Here is a 21379-nt window from a genome sequence, read left to right on the forward strand (position 1 = left end):
GCATTTACGTACCTTACAGCAGTTATGGCGCCTTCCATGACCACCAGTGGCGTACGTCGATCCCTAATAATGCCATCCCAAAACAGCAGCGAATCTTCATCTTGCTGCACACGCTGGACAGTGTGTCTAAGGCGTTCAGCCTGACTGGGTTGCCTCCAAACACGTCTCCGACGATTGTCTGGTTCAAAAAAATGGCTCTGAGCACTATGGGACTTAACATCTATGGTCATCAGTCCCCTAGAACTTAGAACTACTTAAACCTAACTAACCTAAGGACATCACACAATACCCTGTCATCACGAGGCAGAGAAAATCCCTGACCCGCCGGGAATCGAACCCGGGAACCCGGGCGCGGGAAGCGAGAACGCTACCGCACGACCACGAGCTGCGGACACGATTGTCTGGTTGAAGACATATGCGACACTCATTGGTGAAGAGAACGTGATGCCAAATCTGAGCAGTACATTCGGCATGTGATTGGGTCCATCTGCACCGCGCTGCATGGTGTCGTGGTTGCAAAGATGGACCTCGCCATGGACGTCAGGAGTGAAGTTGCGCATCATGCTGCCTATTGCGCACAACCTGACTCGTAATACGACGTTCTGTGGCTGCACGAGAAACATTATTCAACATGGTGGCGTTGTTGTCAGGTTTCCTCCGAGCCATAACCGGTAGGTAGCGGTCATCCACTGCAGTAGTAGCCCTTGCACGGCCTGAGCGAGGCATGTCATCGACAGTTGCTGTCTCTCTGTATCATCGCTTTGGTTCACTCCGAGAAGCCTGGACACTTCCCTTGCTGAGAGCCCTTCCTGGCACAAAGTAACAACGCGGACGCGATCGAACCGCGGTATTGAGCGTCTAGGCATGGTTGAACTACAGACAACACGAGCCATGTATCGCCTTCCTGGTGGAATGACAGGAAGTGATCGGCTGTCGTACCCCCTCCGTCTAATAGGTGCTTCTCCTGCATGGTTGTTTACGTCTTTGTGCGGTTTTAGTGACATCTTTGAATAGTCCAAGGGACTGTGTCTGTGTGAACGTCTGTCTTCAGGAGTTCTAGGAACCGGGATGCTGCAGAACTATTTTTGATGTGTGTATTTCAGTCGCTCTTTGGACTCGAGTAATAAGGTCCTCCTCTGACGTCACCGATGTGCCATTCTCCTTACTCTCCATACTTTTTTTTTTTTTTTGAGTCATCAGTCTTCCGTCTGGTTTGATGCGGCCCACCACGAATTTCTCTCCTGCGCCAACCTCTTCATTTCAGAATAGCACTTGCAAGCTACGTCCTCCATACTACCCTACATAAGATCGCCGAGAGGTATCAGATCTGGCTACGGTGCTGGCCAAGGAACTAGTCCACCACTAAAAATCCATCGATTGGGATCTGTGACGTTGAAGTGATTCCGCACATCGATATCAAAGTGTTCTCGAGCTCCGTGCTGTTCCCACCACATGTCCGTCTGAAATTTAGTGGCACTACATCCAATAGTGTAAGCAAATAAGCTTTGTAGTATAGGTCTGTCCTGTTGGTCTATTTGGCAGTAGATGTGCCCTGATACTATGGTCACCAATTACCCGGGCCTTTGTTACTGATTTTGAATCACCTGCGCATGTGGATTTTCGTATATTTCAGAATAGCACTTGCATAGTGAGTTTAAGTTAGATTAAGTTGTGTGTAGGCTTAGGGACCGATGACCTTTGCCGTTTGGTAACGTAAGACCTTACCACAAATTTCCAATTTTGCACATTGTAAATATACTGCCAGTTTTAGAGCTGTGTTTTTAAGTATTGATTTATTATTAGATATTCTGTAGATCAACAAGCTAGCAGCCTAATTATCCCTCTCAGAGTAGGAATTGAAAGGAAAATGAAGCACATTCACGCTTGGCGATAGCCATTTTATTAACAATTAAGTGCCACAGTAAAAGATGTCCCATGCGTCCGTCAGCCGGCTCCATCACATATCAGATCTTTATGGTTCATGTCGACTTCCTGTTTTTTCATTTCTGAAAATGCCGGCGACCTAGCAGTTATAGTGTCAGAACTGCGTGCTGAAGTTAAGAGTTTCTGTTGGTAGCGCCGAGCGCCAATTATGTCAGCAGTTACCCTTACACGTCGCCGCCCATCGCAAATACCAGTCTTGTCATTTAGATTTTTGTTCATCACTTTCAGCACATGTTTTTGAAGAATGCCGATGTGAAGAAATAGCACACTATGTTACGTTAAAAATTGTTTTTAACGCAAATGGTATGCTATGTCTTCACATCGGATATTTTGCTATTCCATTCACAACTCCATCCGACAGTGCAGTTGCCATCTATACTTGATTCACCCAGTCAAAGAGAAAGACTGGACGTGATGGAACCTCAAAAGTAGTAAGACTCCTTCACACAGTGAAAGTAAAATTATGCTGTACTGCAATTCCAAAAGAAAAGCTTCCAATATTTAACGAAAATTGCAAAAAATGTATAATATAAAATAAAAATGTCGGCAATGGGTATTGCCATTTCGATACAGGAGATCGGTGAAAAAATATGCTTGTGTGTATCGACGTATTTCGGAAATAATATCGATATATCGATATAACCAGCACCTCTGCTTCCCGCAAAACGTACTAAGCGTTCTTGGTGGTTCTACATCTACATCTACATCTACATTCATACTCCGCAAGCCACCTGACGGTGTGTGGCGGAGGATACCCTGAGTACCTCTATCGGTTCTTCCTTCTATTCCAGTCTCGCATTGTTCTTGGAAAGAAGGATTGTCGGTATGCTTCTGTGTGGGCTCTAATCTCTCTGATTTTATCCTCATGGTCTCTTCGCGAGATATACGTACGAGGGAGCAATATACTCCTTGACTCTTCGGTGAAGGTATGTTCTCGAAACTTTAACAAAAGCCCGTACCTAGCTACTGAGCGTCTCTCCTGCAGAGTCTTCCACTGGAGTTTATCTATCATCTCCGTAACGCTTTCCCTATTACTAAATGATCCTGTAACGAAGCGCGCTGCTCTCCGTTGGATTTTCTCTATCTCTTCTATCAAACCTATCTGGTCCGGATCCCACACTGCTGAGCAGTATTCAAGCAGTGGGCGAACAAGCGTACTGTAACCTACTTCCTTCGTTTTCGGATTGCATTTCCTTAGGATTCTTCTAATGAATCTCAGTCTAGCATCTGCTTTACCGACGACCAACTTTATATGATCATTCCATTTTAAATCACTCCTAATGTGTACTCCCAGATAATTTATGGAATTAACTGCTTGCAGTTGCTGACCTGCTATTTTGTAGCTAAATGATAAGGGATCTATCTTTCTGTGTATTCGTAGCACATTACACTTGTCTACATTGAGATTCAATTGCCATTCCCTGCACCATGTGTCAATTCGCTGCAGATCCTCCTGCATTTCAGTACAATTTTCCATTGTTACAACCTCTCGATACACCACAGCATCATCTGCAAAAAGCCTCAGTGAACGTCCGATATCATCCACAAGGTCATTTATGTATATTGTGAATAGCAACGGTCCTATGACACTCCCCTGCGGCACACCTGAAATCACTCTTACTTCTCTCCATTGAGAATGACATGCTGCGTTCTGTTATCTAGGAACTCTTCAATCCAATAACACAATTGGTCTGATAGTCCATATGCTCTTACTTTGTTCATTAAACGACTGTGGGGAACTGTATCGAACGCCTTGCGGAAGTCAAGAAACACGGCATCCACCTGTGAACCCGTGTCTATGGCCCTCTGAGTCTCGTGGACGAATAGCGCGAGATGGGTTTCACACGACCGTCTTTTTCGAAACCCATGCTGATTCCTACAGAGTAGATTTCTAGTCTCCAGAAAAGTCATTATACTCGAACATAATACGTGTTCCAAAATTCTACAACACATCGACGTTAGAGATATAGGTCTATAGTTCTGCACATCTGTTCGACGTTCCTAAGTAATCACAAAGTTTTAATTCTCACTTCCAGAAATCAAGCTATCACCATGAAACATGGAAATGTTACTTATGCTTTGCACATTCAACATGTTTGGGTCCAGAATTCACTGAATCAACTTGTACCTCAAGTCGTCACTGTCATAGAAGCACAACACAATGCTTGTGTCGAAGACAGAATCGCTCACAAAATGAGCAGAAAAAACGCAGAAGGGTTCGTAGAACAAACCGGTGTTTTGGTTATGTGCCCGGGAGGTCATATTGTAAATGTGGTATTGTATCAATGGGCAAAGTTTCTAGGAAGATAATTAAATCCGTATCACACTAGGATCTGCGTAGGCGGAACAGTATCATAATCCTAAGTTCAATTCAAACAAGGGTCGAAAGCTACAAATAATAGGGCAGTTACGGCTGTATTAAGTGGGCAAGAGAGTGGAGCTAGAGATTATACGGGTGTCTTAAGGCTGGCACAAGTGGCAATTTGCGGTGATCGCATGAGTTTTTTATGATTGGGTGCTTCCGAATTCCGTCAGCCATCGGAAGCGCCTTGCAACTTTGTAGATGATGGATGGTCAACCTGCTAGTGAATCATTTCTCGGTTCCTGAACATGTTTAAAGTCGTTTTGTGTATGTATTACATTTACAAGGCGAATAAGAAGAGGAGTGAACGGAATATGCCTTGTTGCGGGCAATATATCGCAATATCTGATTTTGTCATAAGAGACAAAGGAATTGGTGTCTCTAGAACGATCGGCGAGAAGTGGAAACAGGGTGGTGCGGGCAGTTTCCGCAGGTAGCTCCCGTTGCAGCGGCATTCCCAGGTACTCTCTGGTATCCTGCGCTGCAGGACTTGCTATATTGCAGTTGCCTCCGCGTAGCCGTTTAACGAGTACTTGATGGGGGAGGGGGTTATAAACTGCGTAACAGTTTACCTGGATAATACGCCAGCCGTAGCCGTAGCGGGTGAATTCTTCTGCCTCTAAAAAGAAATTGAGAGGAGCTAGACGAAGGGAGGGCCGAGGCGTGGCCGCATGCCGGTGTATTCAAAAATTCACAACGCTAGTGAACTTCAAGCACTCTTAGAAGACTGTTATCAACGATTCCAAGTAAATCAGTCGATTGGTTTTGCGGTAGGCAATGTGAAGCATTTATTGGTCTAGAGTGAAAAAAAAAGATTACGAAAGGAAACAGACTGGAACGGGAGACAACGTGGCGGTGCTCTAGTGCGTGCGTAGGTGGCGAAAGCAAGGGAGCTGTGTGGGTGGAGGCATGAACAGCGAGCAACCGTCCAGCCGCTGGAACAGTGAAACACTGAACTGTTTCAGAAGCGTTTGATTAGAGCGGGGTAGGTGAAACAAAGCGAAGAGTACCGGTGTAGTGATCACTGCAGTAATAAAGAATGAGTAACAACTTCAGTGGAAATAGATCACTGTGTTTTCGATAGCTGCTGACGAAAGACGCGGAATCACTAAGTAATCAAGGTGAAAAGTTGATTACCTTTTGATATTTCCTCGCCAAATAAACTTCGTTAAGGTTGAACAAATCATTCTTTTTTAAGTATTTATTATCACTTCATGGGTGCTTTATTTGTTTGTGTATTGGTTGTGTCTGACGAACTGAAAATCTTACGCAGTTCACCCATGCAATGAATGAACTGCAGATCTTCTTGACTGAAATCACCCGGGTAAGAAATTCTTCGAGCGTGATGCCCCTTTACTCACGGGGTTTTGAATGTAGAGACATCGTGATAACATTCTGATAGATTTCATATGAAGCAGGCCTGTAATTGATGCCTTATGTTGAGGTGGTGTTCGAAAAAGTCTCAGAATTGGGAAAGAAAATGTACGGTACGTACTGAGCGAGAAAACAATGAAGTGATAAAAACGCACTGAAAGAGTCACCTCTACAATTGAGCGTCGTATTGTTTTAATAAAGAAACACATCTCTCGTCACTCACGCTACAAAAGTTGGACGATAATCTCCTTGACGCTTTCATACCTGCTAAACGAATCTGACGAAACGAGGTGCTCTTCTTTGGATCTTCATTACTTTCTGTATCATCTCCTTTCTGGTACGCCTTCAAGAGCGACAAATAATATTAACGTATAAGTCAAACGAAGATTTTTTAATGCACGTCTTCAGAATGCTTTGACAGAATCAGTGTGGCATCTTCTTTCCTACAGTTAGTTTCATTTGCCCGTTTCAACTTAAAACGCTGTGTAGCACACCCTCAACTATTCCCTTTCCACGAGATAAATAATGAACAGCGAAAACATGACCATTAAATCCAATAAACGTGTCATGATTTTTCTTCAGCCTTGCTTTAATTACCAAACTCAGCGTCAGTGCTGCCTCTCTAGTGCCTTTACCTATTCTAAAGCCAATCTGATCGTCATCTAACACATCTACTATTTCCTTTTTCGTTTTCTGTATATTAATCTTTTCAGCTGCTTGGATGCATCAGCTGTTAAGCTGATTGTGTGATAATTCTTGCACTTGTCGGTTCATGCAATCTTTCAACTGTGTGGATGATATTTTTCCCGAAAGTCTGACGGTATATCCCCACTCTCATACATTCCACACACACTCGTGATTAATCGTTTTGTGGCCACTTCACCCAATTATTTTAAAAATTCAGATGGCATGTTATCTATCCCTTCTGCCTTCTTTGATTTTATGTCTCCCAACTCCACTCTAAATTCTGAATCTAATACTGGATCCCGTACATCTTTCCCATCGATTCCTGTTTCTTCTTCGAACACATCATCACAATAGTCTACCCCTCATAGGCTTTTTAAAGTACTCTTTCCACCTATCCGCTCTCTCCTCTAAATTTAACAGTGGAATTCCCATTGAACTGTTAACATTACCACCCTTGTTTTTATATTTACCGATGGTTGTTTTTACTTTTCTGTACGCTACGACAGTCCTTTCGACAATCATTTCTTTTACGATTTCTTTACTTTCTTCATGTAGCCATTGCACCTTACCTTCCAGCACTTCTTATTGATTTTCCTAAATTACTTGTATTTCTGTATTCCTGAATTTCCTTGAACATTTTTGTGCTTCTTCTTTCATCGATAAACTATCCAATGTCTGTGATTGCCCTTCAGATATTCATTCCTCTTCATCTAAACTGCCTCCTGAGCTGTTCATCATCACAGTGTCTATAGCCTCAGAGAACTTCAAGATTAACTCTTCATTCCATAGTACTTCCGCATACAACCTCTTTGCGCACTGATTGTTCCCGGCAAGTCTCTTGAACACCAGTCTACTCTTCATCACAACCAAATTGTGACATCAGTCTGTATCTGCCCCTGGGTACGCCCAGTATCTGATTTCCAAATCTCCGCCTGATCTTGATGTAATCTTACTCAAATCATCCTACATCCCCCGGCCTTATCCTAGTACACCTCCTCCTCTTGTGATACTTGAATAGGTGTTGACTATTAATAGCTGAAGTTTATCGCAGAACTCAATTATTTTTCTCTTCTCTCATTCCTATTATTAAGCCCATATCCTATCGTAACCCTTTCTACTATTTCTTTCCCTACAAGCGAATTGACCCATATCGGACGTCAACTCCATTCCAGTGTTAGCATCCAGGATATCAAGAAATACTGACAACTACTGTAGACCATACTGCCCCAAGAAACGACACAACGGTGAAATGACACGCATTACAACCAGATCAGTGCCTGCACCAAAGCCGGGAAGAATACCACGTCCTACTGGTAAGTGGGCTTATACAACCAAGTTCTCTGCAAATTTGACTCCAGTTTATACGCACTGAAATAACATCGAATGCCATCTAAACCCGTCAAACTGGTGGGATAAGTACACTAAAGCCCCAAAGAAACTGGTATAGGCATGCGTATTCTAATACAGAGATGATACGTAAACAGGCAGAATACGGCGCTCCCGTAGTCAACACATATATATGACAAAAAGTGTCTGGCACAGTTGTTCGATCGGTTACTGCTGCTACAACGCCGTGTTATCGAGATTTAAGTGAGTTTGAAAGTGGTGTTGCAGTCGGCGCATGAAATATGGGACACAGTATCTTCGAGGTAGCGATTTTCACGTACGACCATTTCACGAGTACCGTGAATATCAGGAATCCGGTAAAACATCAAATCTCCGACATAGCTGCGGCCGGAAAAAGATCCTGTAAGGACGGGACCAACGTTGGGTGAAGGGAATAGTTAAACGTGACAGAAATGCAATCCTGCTGTATATTACTGCAGGCTTCAGTGCTGGGCCATAAACAAGTCTCAAAATGCGAACCATTCAACGATACATCATCGACATGGCCTAAAGTCCACTTGTGTACCCTTGATGACTGCACGACACAAAGATTTATTCCTCACTTGGGCCCGTGAACATCAACAATGCACTGTTGAAGAAGGCAAACATATTGCCTAGTCGGACGATTCTCGTTTGAAATCGTGACGAGCGAATGGACGTGTACGGGTATGGAGGCAAGCTCATGAATTCGTGGACCTTGCACGTCAGCAGGGGACTGATCAATCTGATGGGGGCCCTGTAAAGGCGTGAAGCGTATGCAGTTAGAGTGACATGGGACCACTGATAGTTCAAATGACTCTGAGCACTATGGAACTCATCGTCAGAGGTCATCAGTCCCCTAGAACTAGTTAAACCTAGTGGTAGCGCGGTTCCAGACGAAGCGCTTAGAACCGCTCGGCCACAACGGCCGGAGGACCACTGATACGCCTCTGACAGGTGACACGTACGTAAGAATCCTGTCTGATCATCCGCATCCATTCTTGTCCATTGTGCATTCCGAAGGACTTGGGCAATTCCAGCAGGACAATGTGACACCCCACACGTTCAGAATTGCTACAGAGTGGCTCCAGGAACACTCGTCTGAGTTTAAACACTTCCACTCGCCACCAAACTCCCCAGACATGAACATTATTCAGCATATCTGGAATGCCTTGCAATATGCTGTTCAGAAGAGATCTCCATCCCCTCGTCCTCTTACGGATTTATGAACAACCGTGCAGGATTCATGGTGACAGTTCCCTCCAATACTACTTCAAAGATTAACGCTGTGGCGTTTCTGCGTCCTCACTGGGACCGTACACGATATTAGGCAGGTGTACCAGTTTCTTTGGTTCTTCAGTGTATATCCGCGCTTCAGCACACCACGTGGGCACGAGCCGTGTGGCGAACACAAAAGCAGAATTATACGAAAATAAGAACTTCATCCACTGGGTACTATAAAACGGTTCGCCCGTGGCAACGTGATGGTTGGATTACAACTCCCTAGTCTTATTATCACTGTTGTAATATTTACGCCAACAATGGTATTTGCCTTGAGACTGCTGGGAATTTTATGACAAGATGTCACAAGTTAACATTCTAGAGTAGGCTTTAACATCCCATTATCAATACTACTGTACCAAGATATGTAGTATTTTAAAGTTACACAGCTCAGCATCAGTACTTCGCCTTAGTAGAGGCGAAGTACTGATGCCAAGCAGTGGTCACATCGACCCTCTGTCCATAATCATGTTGTATAAATGGAGATGATGCTTTAACTGCTGACGACGCCTTTGACACAATTGTTTTATGAATCTCCATTGAAGGATGTGATTTTATGTATTTTACTTCTGATGAAGGTATATTTCTATATACCGAAACTATGGTCAAGAATTTTAATAAATCTTTATCCTGCAACTGTTTTGGCTGTCACCATTTACTGTGAAGAATTTCAACAGTTGCTGTTTCAGCCACGTTTAAAATCTTGAAGCTGGTTATTTTCATTAATGACATACTTTCAAAACCTTTTTTCTAAATTTTCCACTAGCTACTGTCTATTAAAAATCAGTTTACGTAGTAAAAGTTAACCGAACTTTGTTTCTAATCGTCATTGCTAGAGTACTGAGCAGTGGCGATGCGGTCATAACTTCATCTACTTCTCTCGGTTTTGCGTTATTCTTCGGTGTAGATGCCTTTTCCCCACAGATTACGGACCTTAGGTACACAGTTATACACGAAAGCCTAATTAGCCGGAGAGCTATTAGGAGTTTACCGTGAGTGTTCTTCCCTTTGAGCATTCAACCGTCTTCCAAGAATTTTTTATGCCAGTCATAAATCTGCTGGTGGAGAAGTGGCTTCTTGCTGAATGCACCTGAACAACTGATTGACCTCGCGAAAATCCCAACACACAGCATGATTTCTCTTGTAGTGTAGTATCCATGTCGCTACAAACAACAGCACAGCTGTGCCAAAACTTTCTTTGAACCTTCCTCCTGTGACAAGCTAATGAGTTTCTATCTTTTGTAGTTTGTCTGTAATAAACAATAGAAATCTGTTCTTACCTTTTGAATCATCCGGTACTGCTCTCTGCAAACCATGATTTTCCAAAAATTTGTAGAAGCTATGAATCATCACCTCCTGGAAACTTGCGTAACTTAATTCTCTTTAGGTTCAAATAGTTCAAATGGTTCTGAGCACTATGGGACTTAACTGCCGAGGTCATCAGTCCCCTAGAACTTAGAATTACTTAAACCTAACCAACCTAAGGACATCACACACATCCATGCCCGAGGCAGGATTCGAACCTGCGACCGTAGAGGTCCCGCGGTTCCAGACTGAAGCGCCTAAAACCGCTCCGCCACTCCGGCTGGCTCTCTTTGGGATAATTGGTGTTAACTGTGCCAAGTTTTTGACGTGCAAACACTACCTAGGGCTCGTCGTTGACTGACAATAATTTTATGGCTACAGTTCCAGAACAATGCATTTCTGACCCGTGATTATTTGGAAACTTTTGTTCGGTTCCATGTCCCGTCCCCTGCTCTAACCTCATTACCAGGTTGCTGTTCTCCATTCTGCATTTACACGAAATTCCATTGCCGGACGGCCGTATTTTGAGTTCGTTCCGTTAACAATACTTAAGCAATCCCCCTGGTCGACTTTTCCTCGCGCCATCCGATCTGCGGCAATCTTGCACCTACCTGCGCCGCTCGGTTCCGAAAGCCGACGCGGATAAAATTTTAATCGGGCTACAGTAAACAGAAATTAAGCAGGTGAAATTTAATATCGATAATCTGTCAGAAGTAAGCGGAATTATTCGGAATGACACCGCACTGCAGAGAGGGGTAATTAAATCCGGCGTCTCACGCGGCCGTGGGGGCGGCGATCGGGGGCGGGGACGAGCGCCGGCGTGCGGCGTGCGGAGCCCCCCACGCCCGGAGCGCCCATTGGCGGCGCGCCGGACGGCCCGTGACGTCACGGCGCGTCGCGACGCCGGGCGGCGGTTATAAAGCGAGGCGGGTGCGGGCGCGCATCCACACCGGCGCCGCCGACCCTGCACACGCGCCGACCGACGCCGCAGCCCGCACCGTCTCCCGCAGGCGCCGCAGACGCTCCCGACGCTCTCCTCTCTCCCTGCCGACCGACGACCGCAACAATGGGTGAGGCTGCCGCGGGCACTCCCTAACTAAACCTTTCATCTCTACATTTTCTTGCGTTTCTTCTTCTTTCGTTTATTTTCTTCTACATATTGTTGGTTCCCCATTCTCCTATTGCGAAGAACTCTATAACGTGAAATACGGGAACGTGATTTTTTTTACTCAGTAGCTGAGTGGGGTAAGACGCCAAACGGGCCGACTTGGAGCAGGAGAGGCACCACAGGCCATTTTAAGTTCTACTGTCTACACTTTTACAAATAAATTCATAAAACTTTGTCACCATGACCAGGAAGGATTGAGGACTCACACTCATCGCAGTGGAAGTTCAAAAACGTATCAAAATACGTTTTTTTACAAGTGAAATTTCATCATTTTATTCACTTATTGCTGGTTCCATTTGTTGCTATAGGTACACTTTTCTCCCTAAGTAAGAGATATTCTTCGATGAATTTTTCATAGCATACAAACAGTAGTTACAGGTGTATGAAACTCTAAAATTTTCCAAATCCATTAAAAAACTGTGGAAAAAATTGAGATAATTAACTATAAAACTTGAGTTTTTTTCTAAACTTGAAGTTTAAAATGTAACAGTTCATCCATTTTTCATAAATTAATTAACTTCTACAGTTTCATACACCTGTAACTATGGTTTGTATGCTGTACAAAAGTCATCGAAGAATCTCTCTTACTTAGGAAGAAAAGTGCACCTATAGCAACAAATGCAGCCAGTAGTAAGTCAAAAAATGATGAAATTTCACATGTAAAAAAAATGTGTTTTGTTACGTTTTTGAGCTTCCACTGCTATGATGACTATGAATCTTGAATCCTTTCTGGTCATGCTGTTAAAGTTTTATGAATTTATTTGTAAAAGTATAGACAGTGGAAATTAAAATGTCCTGTGGTACCTCTCCTGCTCCAAGTCGGCCCGTTTGACGTCCTACCCCCCTTAACTGAGTTCTTCATAAGAACTAGTTCATCACTTTTTTCCTGCCTATATTATAACAAAATAATCCACCAGTGTACCAATTGGTTTAGGTGTCCAAGAGCTGAAATATTGTGACTGAAATCTTGTGTCCTTTGGATACCAACAATTGGTGGCCCGCAGGTGGATGCTATATACATATCAAGAGTTTGAACATGGTTGCCCTTCAGCAACTGTGCATGCAAGAGCTTCACCGGAATAGAAATAACAGAAAATCTGTTGCAAAATACAGGTTTATTAAATCTTTACCAAAGTTTCGACGGTTTTAAAATTGTTTTCTCCAGAATATACTGTACGTAGAATCCCATTATCTATAGCCAATGTGGTAGTCGTTGACACTGTCCAGTTCATGTCATCCACTTAATCAACGTTTAAAATACATTATACAAAAGTAGTAGCCGTCTACTGGAGGGCTGAAGACAAAATCCTGCGGTAGATGGCCACTACTTCTATATAATGTATTTTAAATGTTGATTAAGTGGATGACATGTACTAGACAGTCAACGACTCCCACATTGGCTGCAACTAATGCGATTCTACGTACAGTATATTCTTAAGAAGACAGCCAAAACCATGGTCAATGTTAATAAAACTGTATTATGCGACGGATTGGCTGTCATTTCTATTTCATTGAGGCTTTGATATGTTTTACATATCAATGTTATATATTCTCTAAGAATCGAGTTTGCCAAGATCGTTAGTAATTAGTTTCTTTGTACTATTACCGGTTGTTATATTATTAGATGTACATGATTTTAACAACACCAAAAGCCACATACTAACCTTGTGTCAATTTGTAGTAAAAATTAGCAGCGAACATTTAAAATGCTACACAATTAAAACATACATGTTGTGCTAATGTCCCAGCACTGAAGTGTGTGACAGTACATCAGAACTATGTGTTGTTCGTTTTAATTGCGTCGTATTTTATTTTTGACATGGTGCCCTGCCGCTTTTCATTATTACAATTCGACGCAACATCATTATGTGAATTACAGTGTGGCAAAAAGCATGTACAACTAATGTTACAAGATCCAATGATGGCAGCGTAGACCTGTCGAAACCGGCAATAGCAATAAAAAGAAATACTAGCGATCTTAGCGAACTTCTTCAATAATAATGTGGATTTCTTAACATCATGGTCTTTATGGCTCGTGTTACCAAAACTTAAGTACAAATTTCTTGTATATTTCACCATGAAAACGTACAATTATCTGTAAACAGTCACTTGAATTTATGATTCTGCACCACATTTTAACCATTACGAGTATAGAGTTACCCGGAACTAACATATGAATTTTTTCTTTTAGAAAATAGTGCGTTCGAATTTATCGGGTAGAATACACTCACGGCGAACAATTAAAGGTGAATTGAATGATTAACGGCAGGTTGCCTGGAATCTGTTGGAATCTGATCTCAACTTCAAAATTTGTTCAAGTGATTACATCGTCCAAAATCAGTATAACTGAATAAAGCTCTCAAAATTTTCTGAGGAAGATGTTTTAGAATTATGTCCGTTTTTGATTACTGTCAAAATAATTGCACTGAAGCTGACGGATTGTACAACGTTGAAGGATGGAGAGTGAAATTTTCGAAAGAAATCAAATATACCAAAAATAGGAAAAGAAACTTCCAATGATGTAATGAATAAAACACGTTAATTTCTTATCTATTATCAATACGTGCTTCTTTCGTTAATCTTAAAAGTAAAAAAGAGATAAACAGTTTGAGTGCATAGTATTGGGCAGCTTTCAAGAATCGTTGGTAATGTTATATGTAAAGTACAGCTGTTCTGCTTGTTTACCGAAACAATCGATTTCATTCTATAGTCGAACCATTTTCGTGTTATCTGTATCAGAGGAAATCATTTTACTTCATTTGGATACATTTGAAGGAAAAAAAATTCCTGATGCAGATAACACGAAGATGGTTCGACTATAGCCTGAAATAGATTGTTACAAAAGAGAAACAGTACAACTGTGTACTATATAATGAAGCCCCTAAAAAGAACTGATCTTCCAAATAATATTACACAAGAATACAGTTTCCTGCTTGCAATAAAAAACGCACAAAGCGTTTTTCCTTTTCTAAGTATATGTGATTACATACGTTATGAGTTTACCTCTATGAAACGAGATCATATAACGCGTATAGGAGTACACTGTTTGGAAAGTAGCATTTGAAGATAACACCATAGGCTGCCACAAAATCGAGCACAAAAATGTCTTTTATACACCAATACTGGTTGAATCCACCTGAGAGCTGATGTCTAATACATTGTAAAACTGTAACTAAAACGACCTGATTACAGACGTCTCGCTGTATACTTCAATAGACACAATTATTTGTAGCAGTGAAGCGCTTTGTTAAACGTTCGGGATAAAAATAGGTTCATTTCCGCTTCTGAATAAATAAACTGTAATATTCTCACTGGTAAACAAGAGTGTATACACACACAAAAAAGATACCTATGCACAAAAATAGTGGAAGGGAAATGGAACTGAATAAAATGAAAATGAGAAGAAAAGCTTAGAGACTATGTGTAGCCTCTATTCTGCTGCGTAGCGTTTATCACCAAAATATCACACGCCTAGTCGCTATTACTTTGCAACCAGATGATAGGTTGTACCTTCTCAGGCCGTTCGAGCTCGCTTCCTCATTGAGGAAGACTCCAAGAACAGCAGATACATTTCGCGCGATGGTCTTCGTCACTAGCATGTATGGGACCTTGAGATTACAATTCTTCTATGTCTCTGAAGGAACCTGCTTAACAACTTTTGGCGTCTTTCGAACAAATGGTTTAAGCAAACTTTTAGGAGCCCGAAATTTGCGGTTTCGCACAGAGAGGACCGTATGTCTGTGCAAAACAGATGAAATAAAACTTATACGTTCGATAATGAGACCAAAAGGAAAGAAGTAAGCGACTAAAATGATTTTTGTTGGTTGAAGTTCTATTAAATGTACAACAGATTTATTAACATAAGTATTGGAAATACTATTTAGGGAGAATTTAATATTCATGTAACATCGGCAGTATTGATCTTACAGAATCTAAATACGTAGTGAAGGTGTTTTTGGTCACATCTCTAATGAACAACTATTTCGGTATGAAAAGCACATATGCGTCTCAATTTATTGCAGAGTTTCTTTTTTTTAGATTAGGAATTTTGTTTCAGTCTATAAAGCATTATTTGGTTAGAATCTGTCATCGTCCTAAAAACGACGATGATCAAAATTGTAAACCAGGATTTCCAACTGAGAGACATGTTATATGCACTATAAGTTTGCATGCTGCGAGCTGTAAAACCTAAAACGTTTTGTAGGGGAACATCTATGCCTTGGTGTGTCATTACGTCATTACATTCAATTCCAATTCACTTTCTGTGTTCACTGCCCGGATTTCTCCTAGCTAAAACATTTATAAAGATCTGAAAGCCACAAACAAGTTCGTTTTAGACAGAATAACTGAAAAACAAAACTATTAGAATCCTGTTTCAAGTAGAATCTGAATTGTTTCCCACGAAATGGGGTAATACTGTTCCCATATGATACAGCTAAACCTTTTTCAGTGGACCATGGAAATCTTCTGACCAGAGAATCTCGTTCCACCAAGAATTTTATCAACTAAAAGTATTTGTTCTTATGTAGATTACGGGAATGAATACTACGTCTACAAACTTCGGTAATAAGTCAGCCAAAGTGTTAGGTTATTACTTCTTTGACAGTTTAGTACCTTTCTATTATTGTAATAAGTCTCAACTTACTTAATGAGGAAAATACTACGCAGCTTCAGATAAGAGCTGCAAAGAGATACGAACCAAGAAAGCAAAGGTAGACTTATTCACGAAGAAGAAGAGGAACGGAGATGCTACCGTAATGTCCTATTTCATTTATAAACCTTTTTTCTCGAAACATTGTTTGTGTCGGAAGAGAAACATCAGTTCACTCAGACTTCAGAGTACTGCTACTGTACGAAATTTTGCTTGACTATATAAGTTATGCATCGTTTTTAAATGAAGCTTCCCTCAAGCTTCCCGAAAAGTGGGAATTTCTAGTAGCTTTGTCCATTACCAAGCATAGTGCTCTATATTGTACTGTCGGGCTGCATGCCATAGGAGCAGATGCAGGAGGACGACGCCATGTTGACCCTTAAGCGTGTTATTTACAAGTGTAATATGAAAGAAGTGCGCCGGAGATCCTTTAAAGCAGGGTCATAATTGCTTAACGTCGCCATAACATTGTTTTTAAGACTAGTCGCTGCGCCGGACGCGTTAACGTTTTCGCAATAAGGGAGCTTACCGCGAGGGGCATTCTGCAGAATGGCCTCTTGCGCCGTCTCCGTGTTTACACAGCTTCTGCTTTCGTTCTCCCTAGCAGCCACATACCAGCCCAGATATCCGTCATTCATAACGGTACGTCATATTTCAATCCTCTTGCTGTTCATTTTCATCGATTCCCCTATGCCTCTGTGTAACTGATGCCCAGAGCGTCTATTGAACGCGTTAAAGGCTGATTACAAATGTTGCATAGGCAAAGCTTTTCGGTATGCCGCACCTCATTGTCCTACAACATGTATTTACAAGCAACATAACTTTATTAGTCTCTGCAGTGGTGTTCCTGCTTTTTGCTGCCACAGCAATGGAATTAAGCTCATCACGATTTGCTGGTACATTTTCCATCAGACAAGCCTCATTAACACAAATACGTGAGCTTCCACCGCCGGCGAGTCTTGGCGGCTGTATTATCTCCAGGAGTCCAGACACTTGAAAATGGCCTAAGGCGTAAGTTGTAGAAAATAACAAAACAAATAAAGAAAACTATCAGTTGCAGGCGGGATACAAGCATTTAAAACTTTTGGACAATTCTTAAATTTTTATTGGTCCTAAAACACCACTTATCCGATATTTTAAGTATGTATATTCAATGACCACACGGTAACACATCAGTAACTAACGTGTCTGATAACATAATATTCACTCTCAGTGATACGCAAGGTAACAAAATTATGTGACCCACAACATTTTATTTCATGTTTTGACCATTTCGGGGCCTTATAATCGAACAGTGTGAATTCTATATTCTGTAAAAGCTTTAGTCTTTCATATTCAGCGAAATCGTTTATTCACATTTACATAGCAGACGACTACATCTCTTACCAATCACGTTCTATGATAAAAATATCAGCTTTCTTAATTTAACGCGCACTTTCTGCCACAAACCAGTAACAGACTTGGTATCGAATACATCTTTACCACACCAGATAACTTTTTCTCTAAAAGCAAACTGACAAAAATATATCAAGAAAATGTTGTTAAGTTACTTAGAGGACATTTCCCGGCATGCCATTCTTGTAATTTTGTTCATTACGAAAATATGAACGACTGTAGATCTTTTTTTTCAAATAGTAATTTACATTTTTTATTTACTAATCCACTTGTCCGCTTCATGGCATGTTGAAAACTGTATGACAGTCTACCATCAACGCAAACATGTCTTTATTAAAAACGTGACACAAAGATGTCTTTGACTTCCCTGTACCAGCCAGCAGCGCAGGTGATTGGAGTAACGTAACTCGTCCACTTTCTGGAGTTGTCAGTAGACAAATCGAAACGCGAGAAAAGTGGATACTGGTCCCTCGGTCAGCCGTCCTTAGTTGAAGATTTGTATGAGATCAAAGAATACCAAATAATGGTAAGCAGAAGTGCATCTCATCCATGTAGGACGTCAGTTAGCACAACAGTTATTGCACCAACGTCTTCTTATTTACAATATGGTTCATGTAATACAGTATTGCAATACTTATAAGCAATATGTTACATTTCTAACTTCTTTTCGCTGGCGCGCACTTTTCTCACATGACTCAGCCGACGACGCTTGACTGAAAGATCAGTGTGTACTCTCCTTGTGTTTTCATGTCTTTACTGTCAACTTGAGCGAGTGGATGGTTTGGGTTGTCCCGGCTACCTGCGGTGTATACCAGTTTATCTTACTTGTGGATAAATTTATTTAGGATGGTCAAGATTAAATGGGAACTACTGCCGGCCGGAGTGGCCGTGCGGTTCTGGGCGCTACAGTCTGGAGCCGAGCGAGCGCTACGGTCGCAGGTTCGAATCCTGCCTCGGGCATGGGAGTGTGTTGTCCTTAGGTTAGTTAGGTTTAATTAGTTCTAAGTTCTAGGCGAATGATGACCTCCGAAGTTAAGTCGCATAGTGCTCAGAGCCATTTTTTTGGGAAATACTGTATAACAGTACACGTGGAGTATACACTGATAATCAAAAACATTATTACCACAGCCCACGAGAGGTTGGGTGCCGCCTGTTCACGCTGCGGGCACGTGACTCGTTATGAAAAGTATGTAGGTGCAGCAGAGACAGATGGGTGAACACCCTAGCGAAGATGTGGGCTGAAAATGGGAAAATCCACTGAGACAAGCAACTTTGTCAAGGGACAGATTATTATTAGGGAAAGCCTATGGACGAGTATCTCGGAAACGGCTAATCTGTTCCAATGTTCACGTGCTACTGTCGTAAGGTCTATGGAGAGAGGTAGGACAGCGAAACTACCACTAGGCTCTAAATGGTTCGATGTACTCGTCTGTACTCAGAACGTGGGCTTCAGAAGTTTGCCTGCTCTACAAAGTAAGACACATTGTAATCCGTGGCGTCTTTGCAGAAAAAGCCCAATTTTGGTTCACGCACAAGTGTTTTGGAGCACACTATTAGTTATACGTTGTTGGACATGGACCTCCGTAGCAGATCCCTCCTACATGTTTACGTATTGACCCAACGACATACCCAATGATGACTACAGTAGCAAGGGGCCATCGTGATTCGACCGTCGGTCGATGGAAACCTGTCGACTTTTCGGGTGATCACACTAGGTCGATGGTCGTCTCCGCAAGTGCGATTATCGAGGTGAATGGCGGCTCGAAATATGCAACGCGCCACGGACGTAGGCTGGCGAGAGGAGTAGTATGCTACTACAGACATTCTCCTGTGCTTGCACGGGACCTGTGGTAGTAATCGAAGACACGCTGACAGCTGCGAACCACTTGCATCCCTTCATGCTTGATGGCTTTCTGATAGCGATGTCACCCTTCACCAGTATAATTATCCCGATCTCGGAGCCAGAACTGTGCCACAGCGGTTCGAGGAGTATTATAGTGAACTCACATTGATGTCTCGGCGACCAAATTCGCCTGTAGTAAGACCCATCTGTGTCGGTATCCAGCGCCATCGCTGCATCCGCAAATCTGCTGCCCGTCATTTATGCGAATTACGTGACCCATGCGTAGACATCTAACACCATGCAACTCCACAAACCTACTAACGAACTATTGGTTCCACGATAAGCAGAAACAGTAAAGTATTCCGTTCCAAAGACGGGCCAGAAAGCTATTAAGCAGGTGGCAGTAATGTTTTGGTTCATCAGTGTACATCTCTGCAAGAAACTATAACAGATGCGAAAGTATTACATACTGCATAGTCCATCATTTAAGATTTAATAACAAGAAGTCTAGGAATAATCTATTTTCTTAGAACAAAAACAAATTCCTTGATAAAAAAATATACTTTCTGAAATTCCTCAAGGGTTCGCTGTTAATTAGATAATTTCGCGTGGAATTCTGTTTTCTATACATTTCCACGTTGCTTTAATAACACGGGAAGGCAAATATTTATGTGTAAGAATGAGTGTAAGGGATAATAATTTGCTTCCACAGAAACTTTGGAAAAAAAATGTTTTTCTTTTCAAGGAAACAGAGACAGAGGATCTTCAAGAATGTAATTCTAGCTGGTACGGTTAAAAATTTTCGCGGAATTCCACCCGTTTCGCCGCACCTCGAGATACGGACTCTTGATTACAGACTGCAGCTCCACTGTTCTGAAGCGTTGGACCACAAAGGATCACTTTGTCGGGCACAAGCAGCTTAAATCTGAGGCAAAGCAGTTCGCTCGTCCCCTCGGGGTCTTTTTCCATGCGACGTCCTTTAACCCACAACTGAGACATTTGTGCAGACAAACGACCGACTGTGATAGCTCGCTCGCCCACGGAACTCCCTCCTTTCTCTTTTTTTTTGTTTTTTTTGTGTCAACTTCTCGCGGCGCTATGGAAGCACCCGAACAAGCGGAAACACTGGAAATGAACGCGACGACTAGGACTTTCACAAAATCAAGTCTCTCCTGGCGCTCTTCCAGAAGTGCTTCTACGCTCACGGATGATAAGTCGTGTGCCTTCTGTTGAGAGGAAATTCAGTACAAGATGGCGCTGTGTGGTTTGTGTCTCGTAGTGAACAAAGTTGCGATTTCCTTGTTTTCATAACCTCTTTGCGATCTTTAGTTCGTCGTATTCTGTGCTATGACTTAACTTATCCGTAAATATGGCATTCAACATCCGCAATAATCAGTGTTATCTCTTCCAAACTGTTTTGTCATCTCCTGTTTTCACCTTACGAGTACATTTCTTTCTTCGTTGCTGTCTCTCATGTGTTATCACTTACCTCATAAATTTGTCACTTCTTGTAATTGGAGTTTTTGGCACACTTTTTTCTGCTGATTCCGTATAATACGTTGTAGATTGTACGAGTATATTATCTGTCTTTTTAATATGCTACATCGTGCTCTAGTGTTGCTTTTCAATTCTGTGTAGTTCTTCTCTGTTTTTGCACTGTCTGCCTTATATTGTTCCATGATATTGTGTTCCACATGTTTATTTTCAGAAAATTCTTACTCATTCCTGGGCCACTGTTGATACACCTAGACATACTTTACCAGAGAGTACTGCTTTTACCTGTGAAAGCCTGTTACGATTTTCCCTTTTCACCTAGGTAATCTCACTTCCTTCACCCCAATATTCTCTCATTTTTCCATTTATTGATGTGAGCAAAAAGAGTCGGTTGCATTCGCTTAACTGTTTGGTTACTCGTTCCATGATCGTATTTGTAATTAGCTTATAATATGCAACATGCAATTTTTACAAATGCTGCGTGTTTCTTTTAATGTTACAACAAGGACA

At 41.9% G+C, this 21379-nt stretch overlaps 1 protein-coding gene across 1 annotated transcript in view; it reads left to right on the forward strand.

Annotated features, from left to right (window-relative positions):
• The first annotated feature begins 11279 nt into the window (after positions 1 to 11279).
• LOC124805076 (allatostatins) overlaps positions 11280 to 21379 on the forward strand; it is a 523572-nt gene continuing 513472 nt past the window's right edge. Inside the window, exon 1 of the mRNA XM_047265508.1 lies at positions 11280 to 11388. Within this exon, the coding sequence (XP_047121464.1) occupies positions 11385 to 11388 (4 nt within the window). The 5' untranslated portion in view covers positions 11280 to 11384. The remainder of the gene's footprint in view (positions 11389 to 21379) is intronic.

Source organism: Schistocerca piceifrons, chromosome 7 (assembly GCF_021461385.2).
Source record: "Schistocerca piceifrons isolate TAMUIC-IGC-003096 chromosome 7, iqSchPice1.1, whole genome shotgun sequence".
Lineage (NCBI taxonomy): Eukaryota > Metazoa > Arthropoda > Insecta > Orthoptera > Acrididae > Schistocerca > Schistocerca piceifrons.